Genomic DNA, 19,484 nt, shown 5'->3' on the forward strand with positions numbered 1-19,484 from the left:
TTATCTCAAGTTTCTTAGAGCTGTATATTTTTGTAAAGAGGTTGAGGATGTTTTCCTACATAAATGGCCCTTCAGAAGGATGAGTTGCCCATTTCAGCCAGCATGTGAAATCTCAAAAGCTATGACAGTCAAATAGAAAATCATTTCTGTAGCCCATCACATCCTGCAAGCCTACAACTCCTTGTGCAAGATTTACAGATGAAGTTCTTGAATGAATATGCAGCAGTGCTTGGGTTTAAAGGAATTCTCTCTTACCCCATCCTGAAAGTTTCACTGTGCTGCTACTCCAAATTCCTGTAAGATATCCTATGTGGAATAGATGATTTTCTGTGCCAGCTAGCTTGTGTGGACAAGTTTTTGGATGCATTTAGGCAGAAGTATCTTGCATCTTTGGTTACGCAAGCAGCACATCTGTGTATATCAGACCAAAAGCATTTGCAGAGAAAACACTGTATTAAAATTCCTGGGTTTGCTCTCTCATTCCCAGGGTTATGGGAGTGCCTTGGATTGCTCAACACTGACCCCTCTGTCAGCCTCTACTCCACGAAGGAAATTACAAATCCAAAGTAAAATGCATGTTTATGACACCTACCACGTCCTGCACCCACTGAACTCTGGGGATATTGCTCAGAAATGCTGGAGGCAATGCTCCTATTCCTGGAACATCTTCTATGCAGAGCAGGTGTGGATCTGAGCATCCCCCTCCCCTCCAGAGCTGGAGCCACTCCAGTCTCAGGACACAGACTGTGTCCCAGAGGTAAGGACAGGGACGGCCAGGAGCCCTCAGGAAGGGCTGGGCTCCCTCATCCTCCTCCTCCTCCTCCTCCCTGGGCTCAGCCAAACAGTTCCAGCAAAAAGCTGGGCAAGGAAAAGCTGCCTCAAGGTCAAACCCACAAACCTGGTGATGACCTCGGGGTCTGAGCAGTGACAGCTGCCACTGCATGAGAATTTCACACCTGACCCTCCAAATTTCAGTTCCTTTCCCATCTAAGACCTAATTCTCTACTCTCTGTGATGCCACCTCAGCATATGGCCTCCTTAAAGGCAGGAAGAGAGCCCTGGGGTGGACTCAGTGCTCAGAGTGCCTCTGTGCAGCTCCCACATGTGCTCTCTGTGCTCTGACACACATGCACTGCTGAGCTGATTTTAAAAGTATAGGATTACAAAGCAAAGTCATTCTGGCACAACTTCTAGTGCTTCTGACACAAAGTGGCCTTTTGGGCCAGTGAGAGGCTCTGGGCTGCTCCCCTGGTGCAGATTGATGCTGAGGAGGAAGCTAGACCAGACTGGAATTTGGGTTTGATTCAAAGGAAAAGTTAAAAAGTTTTGGGGGGGGGAGCAGATGCTCAGCTGGTCCAAATCAGGAGAGTTTTGTTGAAGCTCACGAAATGATGTCACCACAGCCTCAGCCCTGGCTGCTCATCTGAACAGTTCAAGGCTCTTGAGTTGGGAGAGCTCAGGTGGAGCTCAGGACCAGTCTCCTCCTCCCACTTCCCTGGCAGTGGTTCAGTGTCACAGGAGCTCCAAACCCATCCAAACCCTCCTAGCTCCAAATGCAATTTATTTAGTCTATTCACTCCATTTTTTAAAAGATGATGTTGACATGGCTGCTTCAAGCAGACCAGCTTTGTAAACACAGCCCTCATTTTACAAAGCACTCAGAGCTTGCAGCCATTCCCTTAAAATCACAGCTCTACCCTAACTGAGTGTTAACCCAGCCTAGAAAAACCCCAGCCCAGTCTCATGGGCTCCCTCTCTTGCAGGGCTGCTTGAGGGTCTCAATTATATTTATATTTATATTTATATTTATATTTATATTTATATTTATATTTATATTTATATTTATATTTATATTTATATTTATATTTATATTTATATTTATTTATACTTGTAGTTGTAGTTATATATTTATATATATATAAATAACATAAATAAAATTATTAATATAATATACATATAATAACATATATTTAAATATATATAATATTTCAAATATATACTATATTTAATATATATTATATAAAATATATTTTATATATTATATTTATATAAGTAAAATATACAAATATATAGAATATATAAATATATAAATATATAAATATATAAATATATAAATGTATATTTAAAAATATATAATCTCTCTTATTTATATAGCTCCTAATTGTGATGTTAGACATAAATATGAAAGAGCCTTGATAAAAAATGGCATTCAAAGCTTAATTTGCCTCTTTGTTAATGGAGCTGTTGAACACAACAATTCACATTTGTGCTCCTGAAACCAGAAGGCAGCTGGAAATAGTAAATTCAACATTTTTGCTTTTTGACAGTCATATTTTAAAAATTGTTCCAAGCATTGATTCTATTACACTCCATCTTTGTAGCTGCACTCTTACAAATGTGTGGATGAGCTGCAGCTGGTGGAGGAGCTGGTGGAAGGCAACTCTGTGTGAAACCTGAAAGACCTAATGGCAAACCAAGGCATTCCTCTGGTCACATCCCCCAGAAAAAGCAATTTAAATCATCAATTTAAATTCTGCCCTGTATTTAGGCACCTGGCAGTGAAGTTCACATCACCTGCTCCTCGTGTTGTGCTCCTCTGTAGACTTTTTGCTTGTATTTTGGTGGGTGACCTGTCACATTTCCAAAAGATGAACCAAAGAGACAACACAGCCCTGGCATGATTTAATCAAAAGATATTTTTCCAGAGGGTGTGGATAAAAGTAGCCCTGAGTGGAGGACAAAAAGCACCCCCAGATTTTACATTAGGGCCTGTCCCTGCACCATTCACCTCCCACTGCTGCCTCTGTGGCTGCAGGTGAGGGAAGAAGGCTGCAAGGTTAATTTGTCTCTTGATTTGTGCTTCCAAATGAAATTTCTACCTGACAAGGTGGGGAATAGCTGTGGCATGTGGGAACAGATGGGAGATGCCACCCATGGGAATGCTGTGCTCTGCCTGAGGAGAATTCCAGCACAGCAACATGTCCAAGCATCCTCCACTACACAGGGCAGTGGAATCTTTTTAGGAAAATGCCCCCATTTCCATGCCACCCACCCCAACCAGGACTCTCCATGCCCAGCCCCTCTGGCTCCTGCATCCCCTGTTATGCCCCTGAGCTGGAGCAGAGGCAGCAGGGCAGGTCCTGCCTGCAGCCTTCCCACAAAAAAACATCTTTGGAAAGGGTCAGAGAAGTGACACTGACCCTTTGTCTTTCACAACACCATCAAGCTTTGGTGTAAACACAGAGTTCATGTGTTGGGCAGTTACTGAGAAAGTCACTGACCAAAGGAACAACAAATAAATATCCCAAATAAGTAAATAAACAAATAAAAGAAGATGGTGTTTTAGCTGTGGGGGTCTTTCTGGAAAATGGTATAAAAGGGGTCACACAGAAAAAGGCAGCACAACTTTTACACAGCCCCATTTTTACTGAAAGAATCTCTCTTTTGGAGGCTCAGCTACCTGCATGAACATCTGCAGGGGGCTGAACACATTCCCCTTTTATGGGGAAGCTTCAAACAGGGTTTCTTCATTTTAGAAACGTTTCCAACCAATTTGTCATTTTCCTTCCTCTTCATTTTTTTTTGGTCAGTGGATGGTGCACACAATATTGAGCAATAATAACCAGAGGAGGATGAAAACTGCAGCTTGAGAAGGAGCTCAGGATATGATTCCTCCTCACCGGATGCCTGGAAGATGTCACTGAAATTCTCTCTCCCTTAGTGCAACCCGTGTGGAGCCAATATGAACTCCCAGCAAAGTGCTTAAAACCCCATTATTTATAATAACTGTTAAATGATGAGACACTGTTTACCCAGATTGGAAGATAAATTCTCACTTACAGAATGCTCGCCTGACTGTCCTGAACGTCATCTGGTTTTTATTTAAATGCAAAATGAAATTAGGCTCCCAATAACACAGCAGAAGAATTCAATAAGATGGGGCTTTTCACTTACAGTTTAATATTAACATTTTCCCATAAATGTTAATGAATAAAAGTCTACTGTTTTATGTATTATCCATGGTGGGGAGACAGCAGGCTAGGAATGGAAGGAAAGCTAATCTTTTCATACCACAAATTAGGATATATACTTCAAGGAGGACTAAGTGTTCCCAGCATTGCCAGGGACCTGGCCACAACCCTCCTTCCCCTGGGGGCAGCCACCAGAGCTGATCCCATGGGGATGCTCCAGGGAGTCTCCACTGATCACCGAGATCCTCCCCCAGCCAAAATCCCTTTGGATTTGTTTCTCATTTTCCCTGGCCCTCTCTTTCTGCCTGCACGCTGTGAACATCAAACACCCAACACCATCACTGCCCAGCAAGCCCTGATGCTCTCAGAGTCCAGCATGGAGAACCAGGCAGGATTATTGGGGAAATCAGGGGACTCTGTGTGATATTCTGTGAGAGAAAGGGGCAGAGGGGATGGGAGGTGAGGGCACAGCTGCAGGCCACAACACAGCGACAGGGAATGATCCAGCATCCAAAGGGAGAAGCAGCAGGAGCAGATCCTGTGCCGAAAAGGGGCTGGGAGGACTGGAAGCTGCAGGGCCACAGGGCTGGCTCACACTGCAACCTTTGCATTGCCTTGGCTCTTGACTTCCCATTTACTGGAGAGGGTTTGCTGTGTTAATGTGTATTTTGCTGTTTGGTGACTCATACTTCACCCTACCTCTCTAATAAGTGTTCATTTAACAGTTTGACTGCTTAACAATTTATTGCACAAATGGGTTTCCATTCCACAGCCTGCTCTCCCATCTCCCCTGGAGAGGGCAATGCATAGTTTATGAGAGCTCTGTGATGGCCTGTGCTGCACATCCCAAAAATCAGCAAATACTCAACGGCTCTCTGGGGCTGCTGGGCTTGGGAGGAGGGACAGGAACTGTCTTGTCTTTATTCTGCCACCACCTCAGCAGCTGCAAGAGGTTTTGGCTCACAAAACAGCTGTAAAAATACCAGTCCTGGTTCAAATGCTGGGACCCGAGGGCTCTTATACTTACTGAGAGAGATATGCTTGCCATAAGTCATATCCTACACAAAAACACCATAGAAAGACTCCTAAAAGGAATGACAAGGTAATTATAGGAATTACAGATGGAAAAATCCCCTTGTCTCCTGCCCCCTTCCCAGTGTGGGACCGCTCGGTGTGGGGCAGGCTTCAGGCCTCAGACTTTTAAAGGGAAGATTTAATAAACACTGAGAAATATTTCTAAATATTTAGAAAACCCAAAATAACAGATTTCCAAGCCAAGCTGTGCAAACAGAAAATGAATTTAGAAAACTTGTTAAAAACCCAACAGCTTTTGCGTGCACCAAAACATGTTTGGGTAGCAGGAATCACCTCGTGGGCAGGATGCTGCAAGCAGAGCTGGAGGATGCTCAGCCCTGGTGGAACACCTACCATGGCTCTCCTCCTGCTGCCCCTGGAATCACCAGCAGAAGCCTCAGGGATGCAAAAAGCTTCATGCTTTAGGAGGGACTCAGCAGACAATTAAATGTGAGCAAAGCCAAGCTAGACAGGACAGAGCTTTGAGTTTTCCTGTGAAATTCTGGAGTGCTGCAGTTAATTTGCTTAATCATTAGGAGGGAAAACCACAACCCCAAGCAAACAAACAAACAAAAAAACCCCAACACAGCAGCAAATCTGCAAGGAAAAAAGGGAACTGTGTCTCTGTTCACTGCTTTTGAGACAAAGCACTGGAAGAAAAATGTCCAGTTCCAATAATGTCATAACCTGATTACAGCCTGACCAGAAGAGCTAAAACACTTGCAGAACAATGAGTAAGAAATTAAGTTTTAAATTGAGTGCTGGCCCTATCTCGTGTCACTTCTTTATATTCCAGTGGAAAGGACAGTGCTGAGCTCATTTCATATCGAGCAGAGTGAGATGCCTGGATGCAGACACCATTTAGTCATCTCCTATATGTTCCTCCCCATTTCTTTCTCTGGGAGGAATGACAAATCCAGGAATGTGACTGCACTTTGTTTTATTATGATATTGATTTTTCCTGCAGAGGGGAAAGTGCATTTATCCCCCAGGTCTGTGTGCTGGCAGGGAAGGGTTAACAAAATGTTTATCACAAAGCTGGCTTCAGAGTTGAAAGTAATGTGATCAGTAATGAATTTTGTGTTACATTAGGTTGTATAAATGGACAGACAAGCGCAGACAACAAGTGGCCAGGAGTCGGGGCTAATCTAATGATGTAAAAATAGAGACAGCACCAATTATACTTGGGGCCAGCTCAGAGCTCCTGCAGGGACTGCAAATGAATAGGTACAAATCAAATTACTGACTAATAGACGCACTACAAGAGAGGGCAGTCAATGCTAAATACATTAGGGCCTTGTGACCTCTCTGCTCTGAACAGCAGAATCCTAAATTTGACTTAAAAAAAAAAAAATCAAAGAAACTCTTGTTCATTTAAGGAGAGCAACAGAACAATGTTATTTGTGAAATGACTTGAGACACTTTGATATTTTTTGGTTTGTCCCCCTATGGCCATGTTAGGTATGTGGCCCTTGGAAAGCTGAGAGAGGGTTTGCTTTTAGAACAAGGGAAAATACTCTCTGTGCAAAAGTTAAGACCTGATAACAATACAGTTATGTTACATACCAAAACATTTCAAAGCCATGTGCCTCTTTGTGGTGATGTTTTTTACTGCTACTTCACCGGCTGTGTCTGTATCAAAAATAAAATATTTCTTAAATAAAAAGGCCTTGATTTAATAAGAAGAAAAAGAAAAGGAATCTCCCCACACCACAGTTGATAATAAGCAAATGCAGTTGATCAAGATTGTTATCAAATGGCAGAAAGTCAGAGGTGTCTTGTGGCATCAGTGCTCCCTTTAGAATTTTTCTACAAACAGCAATAAACCTGAATTCACATCAGAAATATTCATAGTATCAGCATTCACACCCCCTCCCCCTTAAATAATGTATGACCTGGAAGAAATTCCAGTAAAACCTCCCAGAGCTGGTGGCAAGATTGGATTTGGAGACATGGGAAATGACTGGGAAATTAAAAATGCCCTTGTTGGACCTGCCCAGAGCTGTGGGATGGGGCTGCTCAGGGACTCCCTTGGACAGGAGAGTAAAAATCCCACACTGAAGTGCCTGAAATCCCAAAATGTGCACAAAGCCAATGCTCCTCTCATCCAGCACTTCCCAAATGGTGGCTCCTAAAGAGCCTGAAATTTCCTTTCTTTTCAACCAGGCCCATCCAAATAAACCTTTTGTAGGAAGAACTGCACTGAGCTCCCAGACTTATTGGAGGGGGTAATTTAATCTCTGACCCTGGGATGAATATTGTGAAAGTTCAAAGGCTGCTTTTAGCATCGATGTTATTTGATCCACCACTGGGTTTGCTGCCCAAGCTGGTTTTGCACTGAACCTATGCAGAAATCTCCTGGCAGAAATGCTCTTCAGGGGGAAAATAATTTGCTCTGTGCATCTGTAGCCCATGTCTGAGTTAGGATAAAACACAGCTGAGGAGAGACAAGGAGAAAATTGTCTTAGAAAAATTAAAGAGGAAGGAAGGAGGAAAGGAAAGAAGGGAGGGAGGGAGGAGAGAGGGAGGGGAAGGTACCACTGAAAGCTCTACCTCTAGAAAGGGCTAATCCTATTCCTGAATGTACAAGTACATCACTGTCCAGGTGGCTGCTGATCTTTGAATAAAGCTTGTGAGCACAGAAATTTTCTCCTCTGGACAAAACCCCAGGAAGGATGGTCCTTGAACAGGAGCCACCTTGCTCCCTTTGCTTCCCACCTCAGCCAGGCACTCCAGGAAATGTGTGACTTCCCTTTTCCAGCACCCAAATCTCACAGGAAGGTTCCAAAACCACCCCTCTGCAAAGCTCAAAGGTGTCCAGACCCAAGTTAGGCTCAGCCTTTGGGCTTTGGTTGGGGACCAGGACCCAAAGTGCCCAGAGCCCCAGTCCTGGGTATCCCACAGGCCATTCCCTAACAGCACATCTAATTAGCTCCACTTACTTACATCCCATTAATCAGGTTAAAGAGTTTGCTTCAACATGTGAGCTTCCTTCAGCGCATTATGAGTCTGTTGATGAAATTTGGAAGGAATCCAGGCAGTTTCCTCTGAAGGCCAGAGGTGCTCCTCCCTGTGCCACCAGCCTCCCGTGGGTGAAGGCTGACTTGGAGGCTTGCAGGAGTTTTGGGAGAAAGATGCATCTCAAAAAACATCCTGCTGCTCCCCTACTACAGGCTGATTTCAAATATTAAGCCTAGAAGTGATCAAAATACACTGGAAAGCTTAAAAAATGAACTTGCTGAAGGAATAGGTGAAGCAGAGGATTTATTAATTACAGTATTTTTGGAGGGAAAGATTTCTAGCCTGAGCTGATAATTTCTTCCTGTCCAGTCTGAGTGGAATCCTGTCAGAGAGATTTGTCTTCTGGAAGCAGAGTTTCATAAATCACAGTCCTAGGGTGGTTTTTTTGGGGGAGGGAATGCAATATGAAGCTCCAGCACACACTTAAGAACTGCACTGTAATGTAAATATTGTAGCTGCTTGAAAACAAAGCTTTGCAAGCAAAAGAGGGCACTGACCACTAACATTTGTGTCTAGACTTGCATAATTTTTTTCTTTTCAGTGTGAGTTTGACAGAAACTGGAACAGCAAAAACATCTTTTTTGCATCTTGGCCAATTTATGCCTTTCTTGGAATTAAATGTGTATCTGGGCTGACAGCTTATGTACAGCAGACTCCACTTCAGATAGACATGGGTCATCTGAATAATTGGATAACAAGGGGAAAAGCTGGTTTCCCAATCAAGCCAACTAGCTGGACAACTGCAGTTATCATTTAGGTCACAAGGAAAGGAGGTTTTTGGGGGTTGCTTCCAGCCCTGGTTCTTCTCCCACCCTCTGTCCGACAGCCCTTGGCACGGAGTCAGAGGTGGAACAGCCCCATCTAATCCCCCTTCCTGCAAATGCCAGATTATTCCTGATGTTTTCAGCATCCTCCAGCTGGATATTTGTGCTGTGACCAACCTTGGGGTATTTCTGCCTCTGCAGTAGCCAGAGCCAGGGTTAGTGCTGCCAGCCCCAATGCAACAGGGCAGGTACAGAACAGAGATTGTGGGAATGCCAGCTGCCCAGAGCACACACTTCCTGCACACCCCTGCAGCCTATCAGCCCTGATTTCTATATAAACCTACGTGTCAGCTATGCCCTAACAGTTAAGGCATTAAAAGAATCTATTTATCTCCTGCCATTAAGTGCATGTCAGGACCAGTCGAGCACTTGATGAAGTCTCACTGTCCACCCTACTGCCCAGTTTGTGTCCACACATTGGACCCCAGCACTGCCATGCACAAATCTTCACATTCCCAGCTAGAAATGTTCATTAATTTGTGCTGAAGTTTGAGTAAGATTTTGCAAGTTTTGTTAAATCTCTGCAAAATCTATTTAAGGACTGAAGAGAATCCATGGAACACAATCAGGGGTTAAAGCATGCAAAACATAAAGGCATGAATAAATTAAGTTATTTTAGGACTATTAAAAGGATTATAAATTCCACAATTTTGAGTCCAATGCAGAAATATAAACACTGGTTTTGAAAGAAGCAGCAAGACAGAAATCAACAACCAACAAACAAACTTCCAGTGTCCTTTCTGCTGAACTCTTTGCTGTCATTTCACTGTGGTGAGTGGGCAGCAGAGAACCCAAGGAGGAAAATTGAGTTTTTTCAAAGATAATTCAGTTCAGCCAAGCTTGGTTATGATATAAGTGGTTTGAGGGAAGTGAAAACTCTCCTACTTGTTATGAGCCAACAAAGACACGTCTTTTTTGAAGGGAGGGTAATGCAGCTCCACACTTATCTCTGCCCATTTATTAAGCAGCAGACAGATGAGAGCCCTGTGGTGGAATGGTGCTGGCAGCCAGCTCCAGCCCTCTCCCTCAGTGAGTGCAGCTCTCCAGGTACATCTGAGCAGGAGAGAACTTTTTCTGTCTGTCTGCTAAAGAGGAACAGCTCAAGAGCTGTTAGGGGATGGAAGTGGAAAGGGCACGGGAGTTCACCCTCTTATCACCAGGTTTTCTCTGCTGCTCTGAGTCACCACATGCCCAAATCCTGAGAATAAAGTGTGTTAGTGGTGGAGAGAGTCCCAGGACAGCAGAGAGTGTTAATGACAGGGAGAGGAGGGTGCTGGGATAGGGTGAGCTGGGTCAGTGCTCATGTTACTCATTATTGCTGCGTAAAATCGCTGCTCTGAGATGGCATCTATCTTACACTCATTAGGGAGATTTATGGGGCTGGAGCAAGGGCTGGGAGAAATCTCTCTGGATGAATATTAACTCAGTGATGGCATCTCTATAAACAGCTCCTTTCTGTCTTTACACCTGCAGGACTGTGAGCCTCATCTTATGCCAAAGGAGCTGGCACTGGCTGCCATCAGCTGGATTTGGTGAAAATGGAAGGAAAATACAGAGCTCTGTCTCTGACAAAGTTCTTGGTTTACAATATAATACACTGTCAAGGCTCCAGGCCAGTCAGTCACCCTAACCTGGCACATCTGGAAGGCTTCAGCTTTCAGAGGAGGTATTCCCTTCACCTTTCCCCTTCCACACACAGCCTGAGGGGTGCTGACCCATTATCAGCAGTGGATACCCTCCCAAAGTTCACACTGATCACAGCCTGGGTCAGTGAGTGATGAAATATGTGCTTTTCTCTATTTTCATAGCCCGCTTTTTCCACCTTCCCAGCCCTTTACAGACATGAGCTGATTGAAGTCCACACCAGCAATGTGAGGCATCTCTATCCTCAGTGCACTGGTGGAGCTTTGCAGTCATGGACTCCTGAAGTGCCCTGGCCAAGGCAAAAAGCTGGTGAGGATTTGCACCAGAGCTGCAGCAGACACACCCTTAGTGCTCAACCAAGCCTTTCTGTTAATTCCAAATCTAACTCATCCTTTGATTTAGTCTCTCTCAAGATGGGAATCAGAGGAAGGACAGCTGGCAAGGTGACCAGCTGGGTTATGAAGGGGTTTCTGCACCACTCAGCCTGGTTACTGCTGCCTGGACCTACAGACAAGGGCTAAAATCCTGCTCCTCACATCCTCCTCCTCCAGGCTCTGGGAAGCTGCTGCAGTTTGGTACCTGCTCCACAGTGAGCAAAGTCAGGATGAGCCCTGATGGGAGAGACTTCTTGAGGAGCAGAGAGAGCTCAGAGCAGCACAAGACCCCCAGTGATACATGAGGGCAAGAGCAAAAGGAAGAGACAGCCCCTGCTCTTCCTGAAAGATCCATAGGTGGGCATTCCCACACCTTCCTGCTGGTTTCTCCTCTTTTGCCTTCCCAGGGAAGCTGCCAGGAGAGTGACAAGTGAGTTGGCAGCTGATGTTAGGGGCCACCATCACTCTGAGGTGTTTTTACTGGAGGTATTTTTTGGAACAAGTCGAAATTGATGGGGACAATAAACCTGCAGTAACTGTGCTTTAATTCCTGAGCATCTCCTACCACGGGGCCCCTCCTGACAGCCTAATCTCTGATGTGCCATTCCATTTACTTAAACAGATGATACAATTTATCAATATAATGGACACTGATGAAGATGGATTAATTTGGATTACAGAACCAGCGCTTCACAGTGGCTCCATTCACGACACAAAATGAGGATATGTGTGATTATGGCATTGTTTGGAGCAGGGCAGCAATCTGCACTGGAGGGGATGCAGCAGAGCCCTTGTCCCAGCTATATGATAAGGAAGCTTCATTCATGTGCCAATATCTCAGATTGTGTTTATGTGATCTACCACTAACTTCCTTTTAGAAATGACTTCTGAGATCCCCACAAATAGAGAGAAAGAGAGAGAGAGAGAGGAGCGTACAGAGAAAAAAAAGCGAAACTTAAAAAAAAAAAAAAATTAAATCAAAATCACCATTGGGTGAGATGTACGTGATCTCTGATCACACCTCTTCTTTGTACCTGTTCCTGATCCCACCATGTCCCTGCTGGGGGACTCGCACATGGCGTCGGCCAGGCGCTCGCGCAGCCCCTCCTCGCTGGGCTCCATGGAGGACATGTGGCGCAGACCGAAGCTCTCGGGCCAGCTCCCACACACCTCCAGCAGCGTCACGCTCCGGTCGAAGGCACCTGTGACAGAGACAGAGGGGACACGTGTGGGACACTGGGGGAAGCCACTGCTCGCCTTGAAAATTTCAGAAGGTTTATTAAACCTTGACAAAAATGCAACAAAGGAAAAAATTCGCAGCGCTGGGAGCTGCCCCTCGTGCACACTACGTGGCTGGTTCATCTTCAAGAGGGATGCTCAGGCTTTTATACCCCTGGGGTTTGATCAGCCAGCCCTGGCCCCTCCCAAAGTCTGTCAGTCAGCTCTTCTTTGCCATTTATCAGTGGACACTGTTTTGTAACTGGATTGGAGCTCAGGTGTTGCCATGCCATTCCCACCTGCCCTGTGGATGCCATGGGACAGAGAGAGGGAGAAATGGCAAGTGTTTCTCACAGTGGCTTGTGAGAAGTTTTAGGGAGCTGGAAAGATGTGATAACTTCTTGACTATAAACAATTTGCAGGTGGTGTTTTTCTACTTTATTTTTCTGTTCCTCTCAAGGACAGGCTGTGAGAAAGATGTTTCTGTTAGTTAGCCAATAGAATAGAATCTATCGTACCACTCTATAAAAACCACGTGGTTCTTTTGAATAAAGCCTTCCTTGCCTTTGCTACAATCCTGCCCCAACCCTGGTGCAAGAGTGACACTGCCCCAGGTAAGGGACACATGTGCAGCCTTCTTTGTACCTGTCCTAGACAACCCAGGCTGTCTGATGGCAACAATACAGGGGGAAAAGAGAACCATGGGGAGAACAGAGGACATCTAAACTACAATAACATAACTATACAGCACTAAAGCTTTTCTTAATATTCACACAATAGTTATCTTTTAATTGCAAGAGCCAATCATCTCATTATCCATCTATAACAGACACCCTGGCACCAACCTCCTCCTGTGTGTGCTGTGTTTTGGGTGCCTGAAAAGCTGATTTTAGCACATGAGTTAAAGGTTGGTGTTACAACACAGCACAGTAGAGCCCTAAGTATGAGCCAACAAGCAGCTGTAATCAAAAAGGTGAAATTAAAATACAGATTGGTATTAAAATACATAATGAATACATACTGAATTTAAAATACAGACTGGAGAGAGTCGGGAAAGCAGCAAATAACACAAATGTGAATGGCATGCATGTATTTTTATGTTAGACAAATAGGAATTATTTTTTAAGTTGATTAAACTTCCACTGCAATACTGCTAAGATGCTTCTTCCCCCTCCTCATCTTGGACAATGGAAACAGTCATTTTGTCCTTGCTAATGGGCAGAAATTTTACCTAAATTCCCGTTCTTGCTCTGAAACAGAGAAGAGGCAGAGCTGCCTTGTGTCTGACAAAGGAACAAATGGATGCCTTCCCTCAGTCTGGGATATCTGTGGGTTTTCTCTGCTCCTGCACTGGGAAGTTTTAGCTCAAACGTGCTCTAACAGAGGCTTTTTCACCAGCAGCCCCTACTGAAGACTCTGCCTCTTGTGAGGGAGTGCACGTACCTACAAAAGATCCTTCAAATAATTCTCTGACTTGCAGTTATTACCTCATTCGCAGCAGGGTATGATGTTCTGCCGAATGCAAAGATTAGATTCTGAATTCAGGATCACTTCAAAGTACAAATTAAAATTATTCTCCTTTATTATACAGCAAGTCTTCTGCAAAGGCTTACTTAAATCATTCCCACTTGGAACAAGATTACAGTTATGCTTTGTTCCTTCAAGCACATACCATTTACTCCACTATTAGGTAACTGAATATGCAGCGTTTATTGTGCCTGGTTTCTGCCAGCCTAGCGAGGGGAAAAAATGCAAATGCCAATGTTTCTCAGAGTTAAAAGTACATGAAACACGTCCTTGTTATCAGCCCTTTGGTTTTCCCCTTTGATCAGCCGTCAGAAACTATCTACACTTGTAGTCTGTGACTGTACAGCCTCACAGCACACCCCCTGCCACTGACAGGTGGTAATAGAAAGGGTGAGAGACCAAGCCCCGCGGCAGGCGGCCCTTCCTCTGATAACGCCCCGAGCACGGGCTGATAACGATGGTAAACACTCGGCCAGCCAGTGAATCCATCCATCAGCAAAGAGGGGCTGATAATTCTGAGCTCTAATGGCACGGGCTGCAGCTCCAGGGCTGGCATTCAGGGATTTATATGGGCTGCACTGGTGACTCCTGGCTCCTGAATTTCATCGGCGGTGATTTATCTGCTGGCCTGGCTGCAGAGTGGATTCCTGGCACTAGAGAACAATCAACACTGAGATGGACCTCGAGAAAACACTGAGATGGACCTCTGCAAAATGGGGGAGTGGATTCCTGGCACTAGAAAACCAAAACCATCAGCACTGAGAGGGACCGCTAGAAAATGGGGAGTGGATTCCTGGCACTAGAACATCATCAACACTGAAATGGATCTCTGCAAAACAGGGGAGTGGATTCCTGGCACTAGAAAACCATCAACACTGAGAGGGACCTCTAGAAAACACTGAGAGGGATCTCTGCAAATCAGGGGAGTGGATTCCTGGCACTAGAGAACCATCAACACTGAGAGGGACCTCAACACAACAGGACCGTGGCTCTCTGTGATGCCCACACTTGAACTCTGGATGAGTCCCAGTTCCAACCCAGACGAGGAACGACCAAATATTTCAACTTTTAATGGCTCTCTGTATTTATAAGGCTGCTCCAGTCTACTAATTTGTTTTAAAGTGAGGGTTCTTGAAGCTTGTTTGAGAAAATGCAGGGAGGAGGCGAAGTAATTGCGATGATGTTTAAATCTCTACAGCATTTTCATGATGTCAGCTCTCCTAAAGGCAGGAGGAAAAGCAAAATTTGGGGTTTTTTTCCCCCAAGTCATCCTTCTGCAGTTTCTTGCAGCCCTGAGAACCCCTCTCCAAGACCCCACGGATTTCAGTTGTTTTTGACAGAGCTGTTCATGTACCCTGAGAGTGATCAGGACTTTTAAACCTGCTTCCCAAACGCCAGGGAAGCAGCAGGGACACGATGAGCTCCCACAGGTTTGCAGGGCTGTGCCAGAGATGAGAAATCTCCTCTTTCCTGGTGTCAGCCCTTATTCCAAAAGTGAGAAATGGGAGCATTTCTGCTCCTATAAGCAGACATATGAATAATAAGGCAAATGGCTTTTGAAGCTCTGCCAAGATGCCTGCTTGTGTGTACAGGGAGAAACTTCATGGAGTGCTGGGCTCTGGCTCCTGAGATCCTTGAGTGAGAGCAAAGGAGACAAGTGCAGTGTTACCTCTGCAATCAGGGCCAGGAGCTGCCAAAACTTCTTAGCAGCAACGTGTGAGGCTGCAAGTGTTAATGCAAATGCAGGTTAGAGGGATTAACTGCACTGAAAGTTTGCTTGTTAAAAAAAAATGTAGGGCTGGGGAAGCTGTAGTTTTATCTTTCCTCCCTTTTCACTCCTTCTCCGTGGTAGCAGCGCACATCTGGCAAGAGCATTGATATCCAGACATCCAGCTGGGATCCAGCAGCCACCACTGCAGCCCGTGGGTGATCACTCTGCCTGCATCAGGCAGGGGAGGTCCTTGCACCATCATCTGCTCTGTGCTGCAGTGGAACCCACAAATTCCCCCCAATTTCAATACAGACATTGACAGAATGGGTTCCAGGTAAAGCTGAACATGCAGAGTGTGACTCAGGTTATTCAGGATGTGGGGGTAGAAAAGGGGACCTGGCTTGAGCAGGCAGGTTCCTTCCTCCTGTAAATCCCTGTCTCTGTCCCTCTCTGATGTAAAACAAAACTGTGTCAAGAAAAACAAGATTTATTGTCATGGCCCTTCCTGTTCCTCTTGCCAGGGCATCAGCAGACAGCACATGTAGCAGAGTAAAAGAATTCAATATTTTTTTCAAGGCAGAATTAAGTTCTGGGTATTTTTACACCTTGCAGAGTGACTCTGGAGAGTGTGACATGGCAATGGGCTGGTTGCTGCCAGGAGCCTTTGGGTGCTTTGCCCTGCCTACATCATTCCCTGCATACATCATTCCCAACAGCACACGGGCTAATGGCATTAAACTTCCCCTGATAGCAGCTCAGCCTATCTCTGCTATTTATTATATTGCAATCTCTCCTCCTGGCTGCCTCACTCTCCCCTTTTCAATCCCAGTATCTCACTTGATAAGGTATCAAATTCCCCATCACTGGCCAGCGAGGAGTTTACAAACAAACCTGGCTGGAGAGTTCCTGCCCTCAGAATGGCCAAAGCCAGAGCAGAACCATGGAACCCACGGGGCTGAGAAAGCTCCTGCTGATCCCAGGGATTGCTGAGGGCTGAGGGGAGGCAGGCTGACAGCCTGCTGACCCCTCCTGACAGCCACCAATGCCAGCCCCTGACGTGGGAACCCAGAGTTCCCTCTGTCCCCCAGCCTGGACACAGCTTTGGTGGGGAACAGGCCCCACCTCAAAGGAGAAATTCATTTAGGAACAGCTCAAGGGTGAGCAAAGCAGGCATTATGTGAGGCTGGCAATTACTTGTGAAATCCTGGTGAAATCTCATTAATTCACTGAAAAGAAATCTTACTGACTTAAAATTGTGTCAATATTTCATCCTATTGCACGGTGCTTTCAAGCCTGCAGAACACTCACTTCTGCTTTATTTATTGAAGATGAAACTGGGTGGGAATGAAGATCATCAGCCTCCTGTGTATGATATCCAGGCCTCACCCCAGACCCCAAATCACCCAAATGGAACAAGCAGGACCCTTGTCTTGACCGTACAGGTCCACAGTGCTTTGTTTTGCAATTCCAGCCCAAATGCTCTGAGCTAATTCTGCTTCATACACAGTATTTTCCTAATAAAACTTTAATTTTTGCTTGAAATCAATCTCCAACTTCTTTCTTTCCACAGATATTTGCCTCTCAAGGAGCACCACCCTTTTTTCTTGCCACTGCTGATGGAGCAGAATCAGGTTCCCATCTTTCTGCTCAACATTTCTTGCATTTTATTAATGGCAAAGGCTTCTGTCATTACTCACACCAAATTACCTTGCTTAGACACACAGGATTTGTCTCTAGCATTGCAATTGTTTCAAGGCTTTTAATATAAAAGCAAAATAAATTTTACTGAAGAAAGGAAAAGAAAACCCACCCTAAAGCTTGGAAATGTCCTTTCATTTCAAAGCCGAGAAAACCAGAGAAACTTCTTCTCTCCAGTAGTAAAAAGTATTTTTACAAAATGTTTTAATGCTTCTAGTGTGTTATTTTTCTAAGTCAAAATAGCTAAGCTAAATCTTTCACCATAGCTCTTTAATTCAAAAGCCAGGGGAAATTTTTTTCATTAAACCTCTGGATGGCTTTGTTTAAAATATGAAATCAAGTAGCTCCATTTCCTGTCTTCTAAGGAACAGTAAATCAAAAAGAGAACGTTCTCCAAAAATATAGTAATGGTTCTATTAAAGAGCTTGACAGTTTTGAGCCTCACCTTGCATATTGCAACATACGTGTGAGCAAAAATACCAGAGAGAAGAGGAGGGGAAAGGACCTGCCACTTTTAATTGATAAAAGATGCACCCTGATCAATGGGATGCCTTGACCCTGCGTGATGTCAGACCCTGAGGAGCAACCAGGAGGGACAGAAGGGTTGCTCATCCCCTCTCCTGCTTCTCCTGGCCCTTTCCAGAAGCAGGAGTGGACTCTGGAGGGGCTCTTGGTGACCTTGGCCAGGAGCGGGAACCCCCCGGGCGTGTGAGGAACCAGCACATGGAAACTCCTGGCCCAAAGCAGTGAGTCAAACTGCACACACCTCCTTTGAACATGAAAGGTTCAACTTTCCTACGGGCTCTGCCAATTCCCTTCCGTGCCATAACTTTGTGAATGCCACAAAGCGGCTGCTCTGAGCACTTGAAGGGGAATCCAAGCAAATATTTGAGTGTGGAGAAGCAACATCCCCCTGAGCTGCCCTGGATCTGGTGGCTCTGTGCTCATGGCACGTGCTGCTGCTCCTCTCCTGTGCAGGGCTCACCTGCTGCCACCCCTCTGTCCCACAGCACAGCAGGTACCAAGGGACAGAACACCGGTACACCGAGGTGTGAGTGTTAATTATTGCCTTTGGAAACTGTGGCAGGAGCCACAGCCTTTGGAGTGACTCTGCTCCCTGTCATCCTCCCTCCCACAGGGTTTCTTTTTTTCCAGAACTGCTCACAGTTCTGCTATAAACAGGACATTACTCACCAGCTCTATATCCTGTGAGTGCATTTAATTAATGGAGCCTTCAGCCGGGGTACCCAGTCCCACAGGCAACCAACACTTCCAAATGCCTTTGAACACTTGGCTAAGTCAGGCTGAGAAGTTGCTCATCCCTCCTCAGCACCACAGACTTGTAAACAAAAGTGCTGTTTAACCCTCTGTCAGGATTTCTAGATGAGTTTGGGCCCAGCAGCCTCGGGAGCCCCGTGCCCAGCAGCTCCGGGCATGGATGCTCAGGGAGGAGGTTGCCCAACCACTGCCCACGTGGCCACAAACTCAGCACAGTGGCCCAGGCAGTGTTGGTGACGTCCAGGATTGTGGTGCATGGCCATCTCACCCTCCTCCTCCTCCCCAATACCCCAGTGCTCCTGCACAAGGGGTTAACCAGGGGCTCAGGGGATTTGGGATGCTCAGGAGCACAGCCAGCCATCACAGCCGTCCTTGAAGGCTTTCAAATGCGAGCAAGGCTGCAATTTTCAGAGCTGGAGCAGCGAGATATTTTTATAAATACATAAATCTTTTCAAGGAAAAACAAATATAGAGAAAAGAATGTAAACATTATTGTAAAATGCATAATAAAATATCTGTTGTTTGTTAATTTTGCTCCTTATTATCCAGCCTATCTGTACCACCGATGTTGAAACATTTGCCTTTTAAAAATTTTTTTTTATACTCCCTTATTCATTTAAAAATAGTTTCCTGCATGTTATATGAATAAGCAAAACCTAAGGTTCTAAATCCAGGGGAACTTTGAAGTATGAAACCCATGGTCTATGGGAACTATGTTTTCATTAATCAAAGTAGATGTTTCTAAAGCCATCAGATTTATCATGACTGGATTTCATATGTGAAACCCAATATACACACAGACATACACTGCTTGTCCTTTTGGATTAGTGCTGACCTTTTACTCTCCTTTCTGAAGGATCTGCCTTTCCTCAGAGCGGGGCTGCCCTGCTTTGCCAGAGCAGCCTTGACAAAGTGCGTTTCCAGCTCTCTGTGTCTGACTACGAGTCTGGGCTAAGGTCAAAACATAAATGATTAAGTGTATTTATTAAACTCTGCCTTTGCCTTGAATGCTCCCAGTGCCTGTCAGATGCCATCCAACTGCAGATTCCTGCTGCCAGCACACCTGGCCACCAAACGAGGGGCTCCGGTGCCGCCGCAGCCCCGCGACCCCCAAAGCTGAACAGAGCCCCCCAAAGCTGAACAG

At 45.2% G+C, this 19,484-nt stretch overlaps 1 protein-coding gene across 7 annotated transcripts in view; it reads right to left on the minus strand.

Moving 5' to 3' along the window:
• BCAS3 (BCAS3 microtubule associated cell migration factor) overlaps positions 1-19,484 on the minus strand; it is a 300,365-nt gene that overhangs the window by 8,722 nt on the left and 272,159 nt on the right. For 2 of the 7 annotated variants that reach the window (XM_066563443.1, XM_066563444.1), the window contains 2 exons: positions 11,943-12,110; positions 6,612-6,677 (listed from right to left, as the gene is read on the minus strand). In XM_066563443.1, the coding sequence (XP_066419540.1) occupies positions 6,612-6,677; positions 11,943-12,110 (234 nt within the window). Of the gene's footprint in view, positions 1-6,611; positions 6,678-11,895; positions 12,111-19,484 lie in introns of all 7 variants that reach the window. The other 5 variants (XM_066563445.1, XM_066563446.1, XM_066563448.1 and 2 more) reach the window with 4 other exon arrangements.

Source organism: Molothrus aeneus, chromosome 20, assembly GCF_037042795.1.
Source record: "Molothrus aeneus isolate 106 chromosome 20, BPBGC_Maene_1.0, whole genome shotgun sequence".
Taxonomy (NCBI): Eukaryota; Metazoa; Chordata; class Aves; order Passeriformes; family Icteridae; genus Molothrus; species Molothrus aeneus.